This window comes from Mchenga conophoros, linkage group LG4 (assembly GCF_057382185.1).
Source record: "Mchenga conophoros isolate Kocher_MC1m ecotype Shallow Benthic linkage group LG4, M_conophoros_male_GT1.1, whole genome shotgun sequence".
In the NCBI taxonomy this organism is placed as follows: domain Eukaryota; kingdom Metazoa; phylum Chordata; class Actinopteri; order Cichliformes; family Cichlidae; genus Mchenga; species Mchenga conophoros.
In genome coordinates, this window is record NC_140529.1 from 36,327,804 (window position 1) to 36,344,125 (window position 16,322).

The 16,322-nt window shown below is 39.4% G+C and overlaps 1 protein-coding gene and 1 pseudogene across 4 annotated transcripts; both read right to left on the minus strand.

Annotated features, from left to right (window-relative positions):
- Positions 1–312: 312 nt before the first annotated feature.
- On the minus strand, positions 313–15,425 carry mmd (monocyte to macrophage differentiation-associated). 4 transcript variants are annotated; one of them, XM_085272150.1, is made up of 7 exons: positions 15,241–15,425; positions 4,761–4,842; positions 4,498–4,658; positions 3,343–3,417; positions 3,146–3,247; positions 2,743–2,812; positions 313–2,003 (listed from the first exon to the last, which is right to left on the minus strand). In XM_085272150.1, the coding sequence occupies exons 1-7, from the start codon at positions 15,276–15,278 to the stop codon at positions 1,800–1,802; spliced, it is 732 nt and encodes a 243-aa protein (XP_085128276.1). In that variant the 5' UTR covers positions 15,279–15,425; the 3' UTR covers positions 313–1,799. The 4 variants fall into 4 exon arrangements, with proteins under 4 accessions (XP_085128276.1, XP_085128275.1, XP_085128274.1 ...); XM_085272149.1 differs by lacking the exon at positions 2,743–2,812 and adding an exon at positions 15,042–15,167 and having other exon boundaries at positions 15,241–15,346; XM_085272148.1 differs by lacking the exon at positions 15,241–15,425 and adding an exon at positions 5,849–6,343.
- Positions 15,386–15,975, minus strand: LOC146576702 (small integral membrane protein 36 pseudogene; annotated as a pseudogene).
- Positions 15,976–16,322: the final 347 nt, after the last annotated feature.

Consider the following 16,322-nt stretch of genomic DNA (forward strand, 5'->3'; position numbering starts at 1 on the left):
AATATATTTGTACCACAAAGAAGTAAAAGTTGTGACATTAGCGCTGAATATAATATAACGAATAATTAAGCAGACTCTGGGGCTTTCTTGTTAAAGCAGAATTACATATTTATCTGTTGTAGAGGGATATTAAAAAAACCCAGCAGCAGCCTAAATGAAGAGCCTGAGATGTGCTCGTCTAAATCCTCTTAGAAACTCAATAAAGGCAGATTCTAGTTTCTTTTGTATGGAGCGTCTAATGAGAGCTGGATTAGACACAGACACAGTCAGTGCAAAGTGAATTTAGGAGAAAACCTGAAAGAGATGCAGACGTAGGGTTTCCTCATTTTTTTATTCTCACATCAGAAAGGTGGAGAAGCTTTCGTGGTTATGCAGCACCGTTAACAGCCAACAGAAGATATGAGAAGAATTTTGTTTCCCCTGCAAAGGCCAGGAGCATGTCATTAACAGAGCAAAGAAGAGAATGTACAAACATTACAAAACAGTGGTTAAGGAAATCATTCAGCTCCAGACATCACTAAGAGGAAAGCAACAGGATTATAACTGTACAAATCAGGAGCCGTGAAGCTAATTTACAAAACCAGCAGCATGAGACAAAGACAGGAACACGAGGATTTCCCCACTGATCAGACCCTTCCAAAGACTGCAGACGGGGAACGCTGCTCAAACCTGAGCAGTCAGTGGAAACAAATGTAATACTGGACCACAGTACAAAGGTCGTGCATACAAACACTGTTCACATTACAGAAAAAGTGGAGAAAAAAAAATCATTCTGTCTCCTTTATCCACCTCACCTGATTTCTCTCTCATGGTTTGGTTCATTACCAAAAATCCCACCTTGCCCGAGTCAAACTGAAATAGCATGAGTCGCTTTCATTACGCCTGCCCACCAGCAGGGGGCGCCAACTACTTAGAAAAGAAACAGTGGTTCTCTGAAAACTGCATCTGGTCACAGAAACAAAGCGCTGTGCATTAGACCAAAAAAGTGCAAATGTGAATCAGATGGATTTAAAACATCACTAACTTTACAGAAAGCAAAAAAACAAAAACAACTCCATGTGTTCACAAAACGTTACCAGCAGAATACACTGAAGCACTGAGCGGCTCTACACACTGTACATGTGTAACTACTGAGAAGAGTTTTCAATGTCGGCTTGTTTGGCATTGAACGTGTGGTTAGATCACTACTTTGCTTCTTGTTTGATCAAGTTTAAATCAGTTTTCCATTTGAAGAAATGCTTCAGTTTAGACAACATTACAGACCTTTGGCTTCTGTTAAATAAAAGTTAAATTCAGCTCCTACATTAACACTAACGTCTGATATAACATCATATAAGAGCTACTGATCAGAGTGGATATTTAGCACCTCATTCGATATCCTCCCTCATGTTCAAAACACTGAAACTGATCAATCTCCGAGTTTTGACACTCAAATAACCCCCAAAGTGGAATGTGACTGACTTCAAGTGATACAAAAGACGGCTATCAAATTTCTCAAATACTCTTTCAAATATTTATGAATGTGCCAAGGTCAACAGCAAGTGTAAAAGTTCAAAATTCCCTTCCTGACTGTCAAAGGATTTGTTTTTATTTTTACAAAACGGCTATAAAGTAGCTTTTCTTCATTGGCTTAAAAATCTGTTTTCCTTGTTAGAAAACAGTAAACAATTCACGGTCATTGTTTTCGTAAACCTTACGGCTGTCGTTGCAGCTTCAGCGGGCAGTCGAGGGAGTCGCCCCGCGCTCGGCGCGAGAGCACGAGGGTGACGGGACGGGAAGCGCCCTGTCTGGGGTCGCGGTCACGAGTCGAGGAGGGTGTCTGAGCTGGGAGCGTTGTAGAGGTACTTCCAGATGGCGTAGTAGTGCACTGCCGCCGCCAGCGCCACGAACATGTGCCAGATGGCGTGGGCGAATGGGATGACGCCATCGCTCTTGAAGAAGAAGACACCGAGGCAGTAGATGAGTCCTCCACAGGCCAGCTCCTGAAGACCGTCTGTGTTGCTCTGCAAAAACACACAAAAATGGATACATGTAACATATTCATTAAACATTACTGTTTAAAACACATTGCTGACTGTGCACTGATTGGTTGAATCGTTACAACCTGACCAGTGAGCAGGTCGGTAGGAAGAATCGGGCAGCTGGTTTGTAGCAGCTGAACCCTCAAAATGAGATTGAGTAAACCGTTTTTTGTAAGCGCATCGTGGACGGCGCCGTTTTCACAGACGGAAGACAAAGTCGAAAATAACTTTGCAAGAATGATTTGCTACACCTGAGCAGCTAACCCAAGTAAAGTGTGCAGGACATAACAGGAGCCAATGGACATAATGAAATATCAGAAAGTGCACACAAACCACCAAAGCACCACAAAATCCTGCAAAATATTAACAATAAAACATGCAGCATGCACAGAAAAGGATTACTGAGATGTGTGGCTGCTATTTCCACTGAGACCAGTAGAAGCAGAGATTAAAACAAAGACGAGGCGCCACAGCAGGATTCAAAAATTATTTTTCAGCTCTGAATCGTTTTATATGAATCATTAAATCACAAAGAAAACTTTAAATGCATCGTTTGTTTTCTGTGAACTCTTGTCAAACACCCTAAAGAGGAAGTAAGACACACTGCTAACAGCTCCACCCTGCAGATGTTCGGTTTATCGGCTGAGATGAAGAAGTGATGTGAGGGTTTAAGAATTAAGCTGAATGTGATTGTGCTTGTATTAATAAAAATATATATTACCATTGATGTCACCACAGATGCGGGAAAAAATCCCATCGACAAATAGAAGGCCAGCTCAACGAGTTTATACCTGTGGAGGCAAAAAAGGGGGGAAAGTGTGTGTTTACGAGGTCTGTGCCATGCAAAGGAAAAGTGAAACACAAGCAAGGCAGGGAGATGATCAGATCTGACACAGGCGGCGTTTGGAGGATGTGACAAAGTGAAATCATGAGGAAAAAGGATTTTCGGGCATGAGTGTAGAGTTTTGAGACGTGTTTTGTATCCAGGGAAGAGTTTCGAAGCACTGTGGTTACTTCAGACTAACACAGAAAGACATTTCTAGCTATTGTGATTTTTCTTTCCTGGCTTTCTCAATAAAATGTAAAAAAACGAATGAAGAGTGAAAAACACTTTGCGAGCTCACTTTTCATGGTAGTTGAAGACATAAATGGTTCCAGCAGCAGCCATGAGCCACACAAACCAGCGCATGTGTGCTGCGAGGGGGCCCAGTTCACGCAGGTTCAACCTGAATAAAGATGAAAATCCAAATTAGATCAAGTTAGATCTCCGTGTATGACTCAGGTCCAGGGGAGTATATCATGCTGTCTGTCTGACACTCACCAAGGTGTGTAGGAGGCAGCAATGAAGAAATAGATGACCACTCTGTCACACATGTGAAAGCAATGCTCCACTGACCTGAAACAGACGACACTCAGGTTTATGCCGTTTTCCTCAACAACCATCATTTTCATGCCCACTTAGGCAGAAACATTTCTGCCTAACAGGACGTGAGATTGTGTTTCCATACCAGCAGTGAGTAATTTGCAAGTGTATGGAAATTATTGTCTGAGCAGGACAGACAAAGAACCACAAAAAAAAAACAAAAAAAAAAACAAAACAATGAGGTCGCAGGTCATTTGTCTGCAGCGTGACGCAAATGCAAACAAAGTGAATTTGCTAACACGCTAAAGGTAAACAAAAGAAGATGGGACATACGAGTCACCATAACAGGTCAACATTTCACAGTATCAAAGTATGAGAAGCGCCACACCCACTCACATGATTTTAAAAAAAGCAAAAGAAATAATGAAATGGAAAGAACACGCTAACGAAAGCATTACTCGATACACAGTAATGTTGTAATTCGCAGCGGCGTCTGAATATGTAGCATTATGTCCTGCGCAGTGATCAAAAATGATAGAATGACAGAAAAAATGGCCGATGGATGAGAAGAAAGATGGCAGCGTATATCTACCTAAAAGCAACAAAGTATTTGTGAAAGCAAAGCAACAAAGAATGTTGATTTTATTCATTTAGCTCACACCAAATATCATCATCATATTTTAATTATTTAATAACAAGAAAACAAAGGACTGTCCAAATGTGTCTTTTCCAAAAAGCTCACGATATCCGGAGACTGATCGTATGTATGAAAGCTTTTATTAGAACAGTCACTCAAGGTAATACTTGAAATTCCATGAGATGACCTCAAGCACAGATTAGAAGTGGGCCATAAGGGTCCGTCTGCTTTGCATCACTTAAAATAGCACCAGATTTATTTTTTTTTAAATGGATGCACGAAGCAGATGATGAGGACAGGAAGTCAGAGAAATGGCACAGAGAATGTGGGCAATTTCCAAAAATAAAAGAGCCTGTGCAGACTAAACGCTCCACTTTGGAAACACTGGAACAAAACTAACACAAAAACACACACACCCACCAGTATTTCTGGCATGAATCTTCTGCCTGAGTGCTTATTAATGCTTCAGTCCTCACCTCATGTGACTCTTCTTCCAGGTGATGATATGAAACACGGTGGAGACGAGGAAGAGGGCACACAGGCCCATGCCGTACACCCAGGCCGTGATCCTCTCCCAGCGGTTGTCCGACAGACAGTGCAGCAGCGTCATCCCCACGAAGGCTGGCACGATGAGGAGCTGCAAGGATGAGGGAGAAATCACAGAATAAATAAATTATTAAGACAGTTAAAGAGCAACTGTGAAATTACACGGAGGCCTAAACAGTTTGGAGCCACTCACTGCATGGGTGTAAAAGTTTGCAGCATGCTCATAGCAGGTAGGCTGGTAGCGGCAGTTTGCAGAGGCCCGTCTGTTCATGAACCTGAAACACACACAAAAACAAACAGAACAAAACATTAAAAGACCCCACGGCACCTCACCAACAAACCCACCCTTCAGTATCTGCGCTTTAAGAGAGGAATTTAATTACATCAGAGGGACAGCTCAGGTGGAGACAAAGTTTGAGCTGTGGATGTCCCTAAAAACAAAAGCATCCAAAAGAAGAACTTTATCTAGACAATATGCGTACACTGATTTTTTGAATATTTATGTACATTTATTTATTCATTCTAACATCACATATTACACAACCCGTGCAAAACAATTAACATAGGTTACATGTTGTATATGTGCTTATATATGTGCCTGGCCTTTATTCTTATCATTAGAGCTATCCTACCTTCCAAGTACAAAAAAAGAAATACCAGCAGACAGATGAACAACAATATTCTCACATTTAATGCTTTGAAATATATTTTTCTGAACACTGAAAAATGCAAATACTGCTCAAATCACACTTACTCTCCTGCACTGAAAAAAGTCTGTACACAGTTTCAAGTAAATTATGATTTTGTTTTAAACTTTATTTAAAAAATAAACCAAATCATTATAAACAGTGGCTCAGTGTGATCATATTAAATAGTCTAGAATTAACAACAACATCTGCCATTAGCTTATTTTACTGTCTCCGAACCAAAAGATTAAGATATTTAATTAAGATTAAGTGTAAGATGTAAGTCGAGGCCAGAAAATGAAGCACTTTTTTAAAATCAATGTTCGAAAAATAATTTATTATCACTCGTAGACTGAATTATTAATTTTAAATCACAGTTTAGCGCCAGTTTGTTAAAATTTAAACGTTTCGATATTTAAAGTGAAAGTTCCTTTCGTTTGTCTAAAACAGCGCTTTGCTAACGGCCAGTAGAAAGAGGAACCTAAACACTGAGTGCTTTATAAAAGTATGTAGCGTTGAAATCTCCCTGTTTTTTCTCCAATTTCATCCAGGCACAACCAAAACAGCATTTCTCGTTTTTCAGATTTCCGCTTACCTCTGAAAGCTGTTCACACGCTTCATTCCGGTGTCTTTTTTAACCGCGGGAAGCAACGAAAAATGGACCACAGCCAGCAAAGTAAAGAGCAAAAGCCCAGCTTTAAAGAGGGAGGGATAAAACAATAAACTGTCCTGACAAGCCAAAGGAAACGAAAGGCCTAGCATTAGCTAGTCGGCTAACGTTCTGCTGTTCATAAGCTAACTTGCACTACGGCTACAAGGCACCGGCAAAATTAATACCCCTGCTGCAAAGGCACCATTTTAGTCTTTTTCGTAATACCATTCTGCAGCAAATACTGACTCACTGCCTCTTCTTTACGCAATAAAGATCCATAAGCACCCCGTGGCAGCCAAGACAAACTAAAAACACCCCCGCAAATAAGCAACCCCGCCGGCCAAAGACGAGCTGCTACCCGCTGATCCGCTCTACAAAAAATATGATTTCTTTTTGAGCTGCACAGAGTCACAGCAGTGGTGAGATGCTGAGTGGCACGGCATGAGCCAATGAAGAGCAACGACGTCGGAAAACGACCAATCAGATCTCAGGTGGGCGGGATCCTGTAGAGGGATGTGTCATTTTTGGTTGACAGTTAAAATAGTGACAATGGCACAGTTTATGGCAATGACGGTTGAAAGGATAGTAATAAAACACAATTAGTCTTTTCACCTTCTAAGATGCATAAGGCTCAATTGAAAGTTAATTAATGATTTACCAGCACTTTTAATAGTTTTTTAATAGTTTGCAAAGATTTCCGGCTGCTGTCCATCATCATTAAACTTCAGTTTATTAGGAACTGTTTGACCTTTGACGTTAAACTTTGTAAATATGGGAACAATGGTTTCCTAACCATTATTTGATTTGTTTAATTTTTAACTGACCTCCTGCAAATTAAAACAAGAGTGATTTCTAAGTTTCCTAAAATATGCCAGGCTGTGCACACTCAGTAGTCTGCTGCTGTTCTAGTAAGCAAAACAAGCTCCGTGGGAAGATCTTCTAAGATGGGGATGTGGTACATATCACTGTTGTTGTCCCTACAGTATACAGTCACCATGAAATCTTAGCATGTAATGCTTTAACTCAGTTTCAGCTTCTTTTTGCAGATATTAATCATATGACGGATTTTACAGTAGGCTTAAAACATGAAAAATGGGCCGCTTTATCTTAAAAGTTTCTTATGGTGCAGCATGAGTTTATGCAGCAGCAGACTGACTCACACAAGCAGAGAGTGAACTACACACAGTATCACACTGTGACAGCCTTGTTACATAATAGCACCACAACTTGACCAGTGCCCCTTAGCTATAAGAGAGCTGTGAGAGTGTTTATGTAAGACTGAAGTGAAATCCTTCGGATTAATGAAGTTCACGCCGTGCAGTTTTAGCCTCAGAGCATTCGTACCATCTTCTCTGTCTACGAATGTTTTATAGCTCAAAGAATTTGAATATTTTTAGCAAACACCACAAAAATCTGGTTATATTGCACATTGGAAATTGTACACCCCTCTTGGGTGTAGCCTGTCACTGTAAATAAAAATCAGCACACAGCAGTTACTACACCAGCGAGGGCAGAGAATAGGATTGATCCAGACAAAGACAAACGGCTCATTGTGCTTGGTTGAGTTTTAAAAAGGACGTTGGCACAGACAATGGGAGAGTGCCAGAGGCCATGTGTCAAAGGACAATGTCTTCTTCTGTTCGGTTTCTCTCTTAGTTGACACTGGCCTGAGAGCTGCAGGTGGCAGCCTGTCACAGCAGCCTAGAGTAGCTTCCTGTCCCTAAACAGTCCAGGTCTGTCTGTGTCTCACTTGCACTGATCACCTTCTCAGCTGGATGGAGTTTCCCTGCTGTGTAACCTGCACTCTTGAATCGCAGGAGCAGCTGTATCAATTTGCACCTACTCCTGTCACCATGAGGGCAGTGACTGGATTTAAAGCTGCAACCTCATCTTACTGCTTCCAATACTATTGTCACGGAAAACAACACCCAGTGCTTCACCAAAGCCCTACAGTTCAGGAAAATCAAGCAGATTTGTATTTTCCTCCTATCTCGACTAAAATAAACCAATAATTAACGAATTAATTTGAGGTGTTGTGTTCATTTACAGTTCGAAACTATCATTATCAGTCTCTTGAGTCACATTTCCAGCCTTCTGTTTACTCTCCTTTAGCTCTGTTTTGGTCACATTCTTCCTCAGCTGCTACAGGATCAAGTACAATCATCAGGTGCTCTGTAAATAAGTGACTGTTGCATTTGAAAAAAAAAAAGACTATTAACTTGAAGAGTAAAAGTATGGACTAGAAAGCTAAACAATGGCCTGAAACTCACTCACAAAAGCCCAGAAGAACTGCAGAGTCCAGCACTAGTTATTTGTTATCTTTTATCATATATCAGACTGTATCTTTTTTAATTGGTTTGATCGACTTCTTCTCAAACTGAATTTGAGAGTTATTCAATGATTTAATCAGAATTAAGATGAAAAGTTTTATAGGGATCAAAGCAAAGGAACCAAATGGTCATTTTATTGTCTCGTGGAAATACTTCGCCTCCGGTGCAGCTCGACCAACAACAGCCCAGTCAGAGAATGAAGCAGCTTATGTTTCACTGAGTCATGAAGCTCACGCTGGAGACCTAAAAGCCTTTATACAAACTTCTCCATATATGTGAAATTATTCCAAAGGACCTGCAATTAGATTGTGATGCGTTACTTCTGTCCTGTTAGCACTGACACACCTGTTAGAGCAGGATTTACCCAGCCGTCAGAATGATTGTGATAAAGAGCGATTACATTATTACACTAACAAACTACAGCTGCAGCGCTGCTCTAACAGACTCTTTGCATTTTATTTTGCTACAGTAAAAATTTAACCAAAAACACACGCGCGTCAGAAATCTAAGGTTTCAGTCTGCTGAGTGTAATATTTCATTCCTGCAATCATTTATTGTTTGATTATTTTATGAACTAATTGCGTTAATCCAGAAATATCAAAAGGAGACTGAGAAATGTTTATATAACTATGGAAATTCCTAAATGTACTACTTTATTTTGAAAAGGAATTGCAACAGCAATTTAGAGTAAGCTGAGCCGATTCTGTGTTATTTAACTTACATTTGAGTGTCTTTGGTCATCTTTAATCTGGAATAATTGTTTAAAATCACAAAGTTTTTATCATTTTTTTAATCTCAGTCCATATTTCTGATTGAATGTAGGACGCTTTATGATAGCCACAAACTGGGGGCTTCGTATCTAAAACGTTTACTACTTTATAGTACTACTATATAAGTATATAGACTGACAGAACATTGTTAAAGTTCTCACTGATTAGGTTTTGGAAATACAAGTCCAACCTGTCTTTGCAGATGACGTAAATGCTTCCAAAGTGTAAACATGGGGATTTTTACAGTAAAATGTGACGCGGTCTTCAGCATTTCCTGCTTTGCCGATCATTTCTAGTCCCCACACACCTGTTCCTTGTTTTCTCACCAAGCCACGGCACATCCCGACCCTGTGATGCTAGAATCTGAGTATTTTCATCTGATACAGAGGCCAGCTTCCTGTTTTACTTCAGGCTTGTGTGTAACCACAGCTAAAACAAATCAAATCTTTGTAATCTCTCTGCAACTGTATGAATAGCTACAGTTAGAAATGCACGCTATCTAATCTTCCTGATAGCCCGGGGTCAGGGTTCAGGTATGCTTATGGTGCACCTGGAGAACTTTCAGTTTCCTTAAAAACATTTACTGCAGACAACACAAGGTGGAAAACACGACTCAGTCCTCCACATGTAAATACTGATGCAGGATTAGCAGAAAACCAAAGAGAAAGCACGGCTCTCGGCTCTTAGTAGATTTGTCTTGTAGGGGAAACGTATAGACAAGTGCCCTTGGAATAAAAGAGGCTTTATGTGTACATGTGACAGGGGGTTAAACAGCTTTGTAATTGGTTTACTGTTTCAGGGTAGAATGCAAAGTCCATGGGTAATATCCAGTGGGTGATGAGGGGGAGGGGAGGTATTAAGAAAATGAGTATTTAAGACATCATTTGGTTGTTGCATATTAGCTAAATGAACCGACTGTGTTTGAGAATAGAATAGACTAGAATATCCCTTTCATGTACACGTATGTCGCCGTAATGAAATAAATGTACTGAATGTATTTAAAGTGTCATCACAAACCCCAAACATAACTTTACTAAAAATGAAGGCAAATAGTTGCTTTATTTTATTTAAAATTTCATGCACTTTTTGATTGCAAATTGTTTCCTTTTGCTTTCTCAAAAAAAGGACAATCAGTGTCGCACTACTGACAGTATGTTTTTGCTTTGCCTCATTATGTTGCAAACCTTTAATAGAAACATTAAAGCTTGCCATCACAGGGCTTTACTTTGACATTGAGCAGAGGATTATTTTACACTCTCCTGTTTGTCATCACTCACTCACTCCACTCATGGTGTCACAGTTTTCCTCATCTATTTAATAGATGCAATTTAATATTAACTACAAACACAGGAACAGCTTATTTTCCTTTTCTCGTCTTCCACAGTGAAAAAACTGAATCGAATATAATAAAATGAATAAGTGTTAATTAATCATGAACAATCTGTTTAACTGCCATCGAAAGAAAGAAAATGTCAAATGAATGAAACGTTTTTAAGTCTAAATAACTATTTAAACTTAAAAATGTTTAATTTGGCTTTAGCATGATGCACAATATAAAAGTACAATGGATCAGCACCTTTAAATCCCAGTGATTTTACAAAGCTTCTCATTCATCCAATCACCTGCGCTGCACGCTGGCATGCCATTGCCATGCAGAGAGGGCACAGCCTGAACCTCTGAGCCTGTTAATGATGGACAACTGGTCTGACGGGCAGAGCCACAGTCACCGCAGCACGAAAATGCAAAACTAAACAGAGTATTTAGGTCAGGAGCTCTCCCGCTGCAGCGTTTTCCGTACCCATCTTAATTAATCTCGCATCTATCGAGCTGAGCCTGCCGCTCTGTGTAATGGAAAGCACAAAGGCAGGATTACTATTGCTGCCGTTCTGTCCTCTTTTTACACACCTCAGTGTCAAAGGCCAACATCTATTATATCACAACCAATACTTAGAACGAGAACTGACTGTACTTTAACTGTGTCAGCTGGGAAACACATCCTCATTAGACAGAAATAATTTGGCCTCATTTAAAAAATGTAAAAAAAACTCCATCGATACACAAGAAGTTTTAATACTATATGTACAGTTTTATTAAAGTCTCATGTCTATTAGATTCTGGAAAGTATTGATCACGATGTCACATTTTTCATTTTGGAGGAGAAACTATTGTGAGAGTAGCTGAAATCTGCAAAAATACAAGAATTAGAGTGATTGAAACATTAACTCAAATATTACAGTGTGATTTTGATGTGTGCATGATATAATTAAAGTCTGCTGTTAGTACATTTAACCACCAAACTAAATGCAGTGACCTATCTTAAATGAAATTAGTGCTTAGTGCACATATTCACATTTTGTCCATATTTTATTTAATAATCTGTAGTTTATTATAGACGCTGGAGAGATTATATCTCTCGGCTGGCCTGGGAACGCCTTGGTATTCCCCCGCATAAGCTGGAGGAGGTGGCTGGGGAGAGGGAGGTCTGGGCCTCTTTGCTTAGGCTGCTGCCCCCGCGACCCGGCCCCGGACAAAGCGGATGAAGATGGATGGATGGATAGTTTATTATAGATGTTATAGATTTATTTAGGAGTGCTGTGATTGGTGTTCGGTTTTGATGTTTTTCGGCTTTGACTTGTCGATGTTGTGAGATTAAGCCATCGATGGACCCCATGACCACAGTAACACCTTTACTCTCATGTACTGTAGCACATGTACAGTACATGAGATTATCCTCATACATGTTATACATATCTCTGTACAATTTTTCTATACATATTTCAGTACATTGTTGCCTGTATATACAAACTTCAGTTGCTCATGTATGTAGGACCACTTTGTGTCTTCCTTTTATATTTTATATAATTTTCTCATCCGCAGGATAATAAAGGTCTATTCTATTCTATTCTATTCTATTCTATTCTATTCTACGCATTCGTACTATGTGAAACAAATATTAAAAGGTTGTAATTTTATAATAATTAAAAGGCTGTAAATTATAAACTAAAAGTGCAGTTTTAACAGTAGCAAAGATCTCTTAACGCCCTCTTTTGCCCATTGACCTTTGACCTTTGGTTATGAATTGGTTTCCTTTTTAATTAGGTAAAAAAAAAATTAGTGTGTTTAAATTGGTGTTAATTAAAACTCAGTTACTCTATCATGCTATATCAGGTTTATGTGCCTTATCTTTTATGCTAGTTGCACTATTTTAATTTGCACAATCAAAATTATTTATTGATTTAATTTTTGCACAAACCAGAGAGAATCTAACTGAGGCTATTTCTGGAGCCGTTGTATATTTGTCTTCTGTTTGGCGAGCCTTTCCCTTTACAAAGAATCATCCTGACCTCTTTTATGAATGTGATCTGTTTATGGTGCATTTCTTAGAAGATCCAGGATTACACTGAGAGCCATCCAGACTTTAGATCCAGATTCAGACACAGCTATTTCTGTTGAGGGCTGGCAGCACAGCACAGCCGTAATCACAATGTCCAGAATAATCAGCAAACAGGACGGCTAGCTTCGTTTTTTTCCAAATTTAATGTTGTTTCCTTTTTGTTAAATCCCAGATGTCTTTTTATATTTGTTTCTGTAAAATGAAACTGAAGCTATCATTGATGAATAAACTGCAAAACACATTGCTGTACCATGATTTCAGTGTTTTATAGCTACAATTACTGTGTATACTCCAAACTGTTTCTGAAAAGTTAACAACAATCATGTAAACTAAATGCAAAATATTTTACATCTCCAAATGTGCAACAGGAAAGTTGCAAACTGCTGGAGAAAATGTTGTGAAGCAAATTGAGTTCAGTTCAGCAACATGTGTTTTTATATGTAAAGCAACAAGAGTCGCCTCTGGGTGCTCGAAGCAAAGACACATAATCACAATTCTTCTGTTGTCTCTGAAAATCTGTTTGAAACAAAGACAAAATAATCGAATAACATAATTTACCAAATGAAGAGAAAGACAAAGAGAAATATAATATACAGACGTTCCTGGGAATTCACCAGCGGACTCAAACATGAAACAGAAAAAATATCTTTCTGCTCTGAAATGTGAAGAAACATTGAAGGAAAATTAGAAATGGAGAAATAAACCGACGGGGTTACGAACAATCACACAAAGAATACATGCAGATGAGTTAAAGCTACGATTCAGCTTTTTGTACTGCTACTATTTATTTCCACACATTTAAATAATGATAAAGGGAATGATGATAGGTCTTTAAAATTAATTTAAAAAATGAATGCAATTCTTTTACATCTGTTAGGAGATTCTTAGATAATTAGTTCGTAATACTGTAATCCTGTGCAATATCCCATCTGCCCTCCTGTCATATTTCTTTTCAAGATTTTCTTATTTAATCACTAGTGTACATATGTTTATATTTATAGATACATATATATTTAGTCATCTTTTCTCTTTTACCACGTCTCTCTAATATTTTGCTCCTTACTATTTTTCTATTTTTTTTATTATTTTATTATATTTTATTATATTTTCTTCTACTGTATCATGCTGCTGAGTGACTGCTGCTCGTCAAACACATTTCATTGCAATGTTGACCCTGTGCTAACTTGCATATGACAAATAAAACTGAAAACTGACTTTTCTGCTTTTTAAATCTATTAAATGTATATTATATTATCAATTGTTAATTTGATTGTTTTCTTTTTGTTGGATCTTTTGTTCTTACATGCAGAGCTTTAAATACAAAGAACAGGAGGTGAAAGCTGCAGGGACATAAAAGTAAAGTGAATATCTTTTGATTTACTGATGTGTGAAAAAAACCTACTAAAAGTACTAAAAGAAAACAGGCAGCATGGGAGCACTGGGCAGAGATGAAACAACATCACACACACACAACATAACTAAAGCAACGCATTTGAATGTTAATATTTACATTCCTATTTGACCCTTTGAAGGAAAAACATTACTGTACTGTTAAAAATGGTCAAATCAGTGACCTGCTGTTAAAATACCTTCTCTCTCAGGGTTGGCATTTGCGGTATTTAATTATATTTGGTATTTTAAACTTATATCCGCCCTGTGACACTGAGTACGAGACAGAAACCATTACAGGTTGACAGGTTCTAGTGTCTCAGATGCTCAGATTACAGAGCCAGGAGCACCGGGGTCATTATTGTTAGCTGATTTCTTTTTAGGAAACGCTACAACTGATACAATAGAATCTCATTAAACTAAAGTAAAACATAATTTACCGGAAACATCTTTAGTTTTAGTCTCAGTGTCTGTGATCAAATTGGTCAACACAACCATCAGGAGTCGGTCTGATTTCTGAAACGCAGACCTGACTGTGCGTGGGTGTTTGTATTGTAACACCTGGTCTGAATTCCTGTCAGTTATCACTTATATTATAATTAAAACAACAACAAGCAGTTAGAATAATAAAAGGCACACGAGATTAACAATACAGACGACCTGAAGTGAAAATGTAAACAGTTTGATCACAACCGGAAGGAGCATAAAAGCAGATCATAGCCAAGTCCTGGAAAAGCTTTAGAGATGGAAACGTTAATAACACCCTCTCGTGCACTCTCACTCTGCAGCTTTATGTTAACTGTGCACTGTTTGCTCGACAAACACAGCTAATGTGAGTGCTCGCTTGTTTCTCACACCTTGATATGCTTTATCTGCACTTCGGTGATGTGGCAGACAAAAGGAAACCCTTCGAGCTTAACCCCGGCTTTATGCTGCTTATTCTTATCGAAATGTTTAAGATATTAAGCAAATTAACTTTTAACGTGGGGATCTAATAATGCTCGCTCAGGAACCTGATAAGAAACTTTCAACAACTACATCGATGCACGTCACATTTCCTCGAGTTATGTAAGAGGTGACAGTTAGTCCTGCCTTAAACAATTGTTCAGCACTGACCCCTGAACTGCAGCCAGATCTGAGCGCTTGGTTTCAATAAAGCCAAGATGACTGTTTTATATGGCAAAGAGGTGCAAAGTCCAAAGACACTGAAGAATATTTATTCTGCATAACAGCACGTTTTATATTTTTCTAACCTTAATCCAGAACCTTTCATCCCACTCTTCTCAGTCAGCGCAACAGACATGCCCCTCTTATTCTTCGTCTTTTATTGGTTGTGACATTTGCTTTCCAGAGGTGACTGCAGGCTTTGTCTTTAGATCCTTGAGATAAAGAGGGATTTCACGTGCATGCACACAGTACTTAAATACATCAACACATGTCACTCTCCCTTACCGTCCGAGTTTGGTCCTATGTAGGTCAAATCGTAGCATTGTCCCAGGAAAAAAGTCAAAACAAAAGAACAAAAATAACCCCAGAAAAATGCAAAAAGCAGTGTATGTGCAAAAATGAGTTGGGTATAAACAGAGGTAAGTTGCACTCAGACCATCGTGCTCTTCTTCTCCCTGAAGTCTGAGTTCGATGGCTCGTGGTAGGTGGTGATCATGTTGGCTGTGTCCCACCGTCCCACAGGTGCTGAGGAGCTCTGCATCACCACCAGTCTGATGGGAGACTGAGTGGGTTGTGGGTCCGGGGCGTACTCCTTGGTAGGATCTTTGCCCCGACAGTCATACATTATACAGGATATCAGGAAGACGAGGAGCAAGATAACGTAGCTGGCGATAAGGATGCAAAGGTTCAAAGTGACGGGGTCAATCTCCTGGTAGTTTTCCAGAAAGCCCATGATGCCTGCCTCATGCTGGGTGGCCCAGAAGGCCCTGAAACCAGCACCTCAGTGGACGGAGAGGCAGAAGGCGTCAACAGCCGCTACACACCAAGAACACTAAGCAAGCCTGGTGACAGCAGGGCTCTCTCTCTCTATCCTCTTCAATCCGCCCTCCCTCCTTGCCCTCTGTCCAACCTCTCTGCCTCGCTCCTGTCTTCTTCCTCCTCTCTGTGTCAGACAAGCGCTGTGGATGTGTGGCTTTGAGGTAAAAATACTTTAATCCTCATCTCTCCTCCAACCTGGAATTTCTGCCATCCCTAGCTCTCTTTAATAGCTTCAGTTGTAACACAGCAACAGATTCTGTGTTACATCATCATGGGAATATTTAATTACTGTGTGTGTGACGTATTTTAGCGTGTGTGTGTGGTGTAATCTTAATCTTGATTGTAACTGGGGATTGACGGAGGAAGCCATCTGGCTGAATAGAAGCCACTAAAAAGTCACTCAGATAGAGCTCACACACCAAGCAGAAGACTCAGTCTCACAGAGGGTGCGACACACTTTCTTCCTAAAATATCTTTTCAATGATTTTGATTTTGCAGAACGTTCAAATCCAGACGGATTACGGCACCCGTTGACCTCCGGGTGTCAC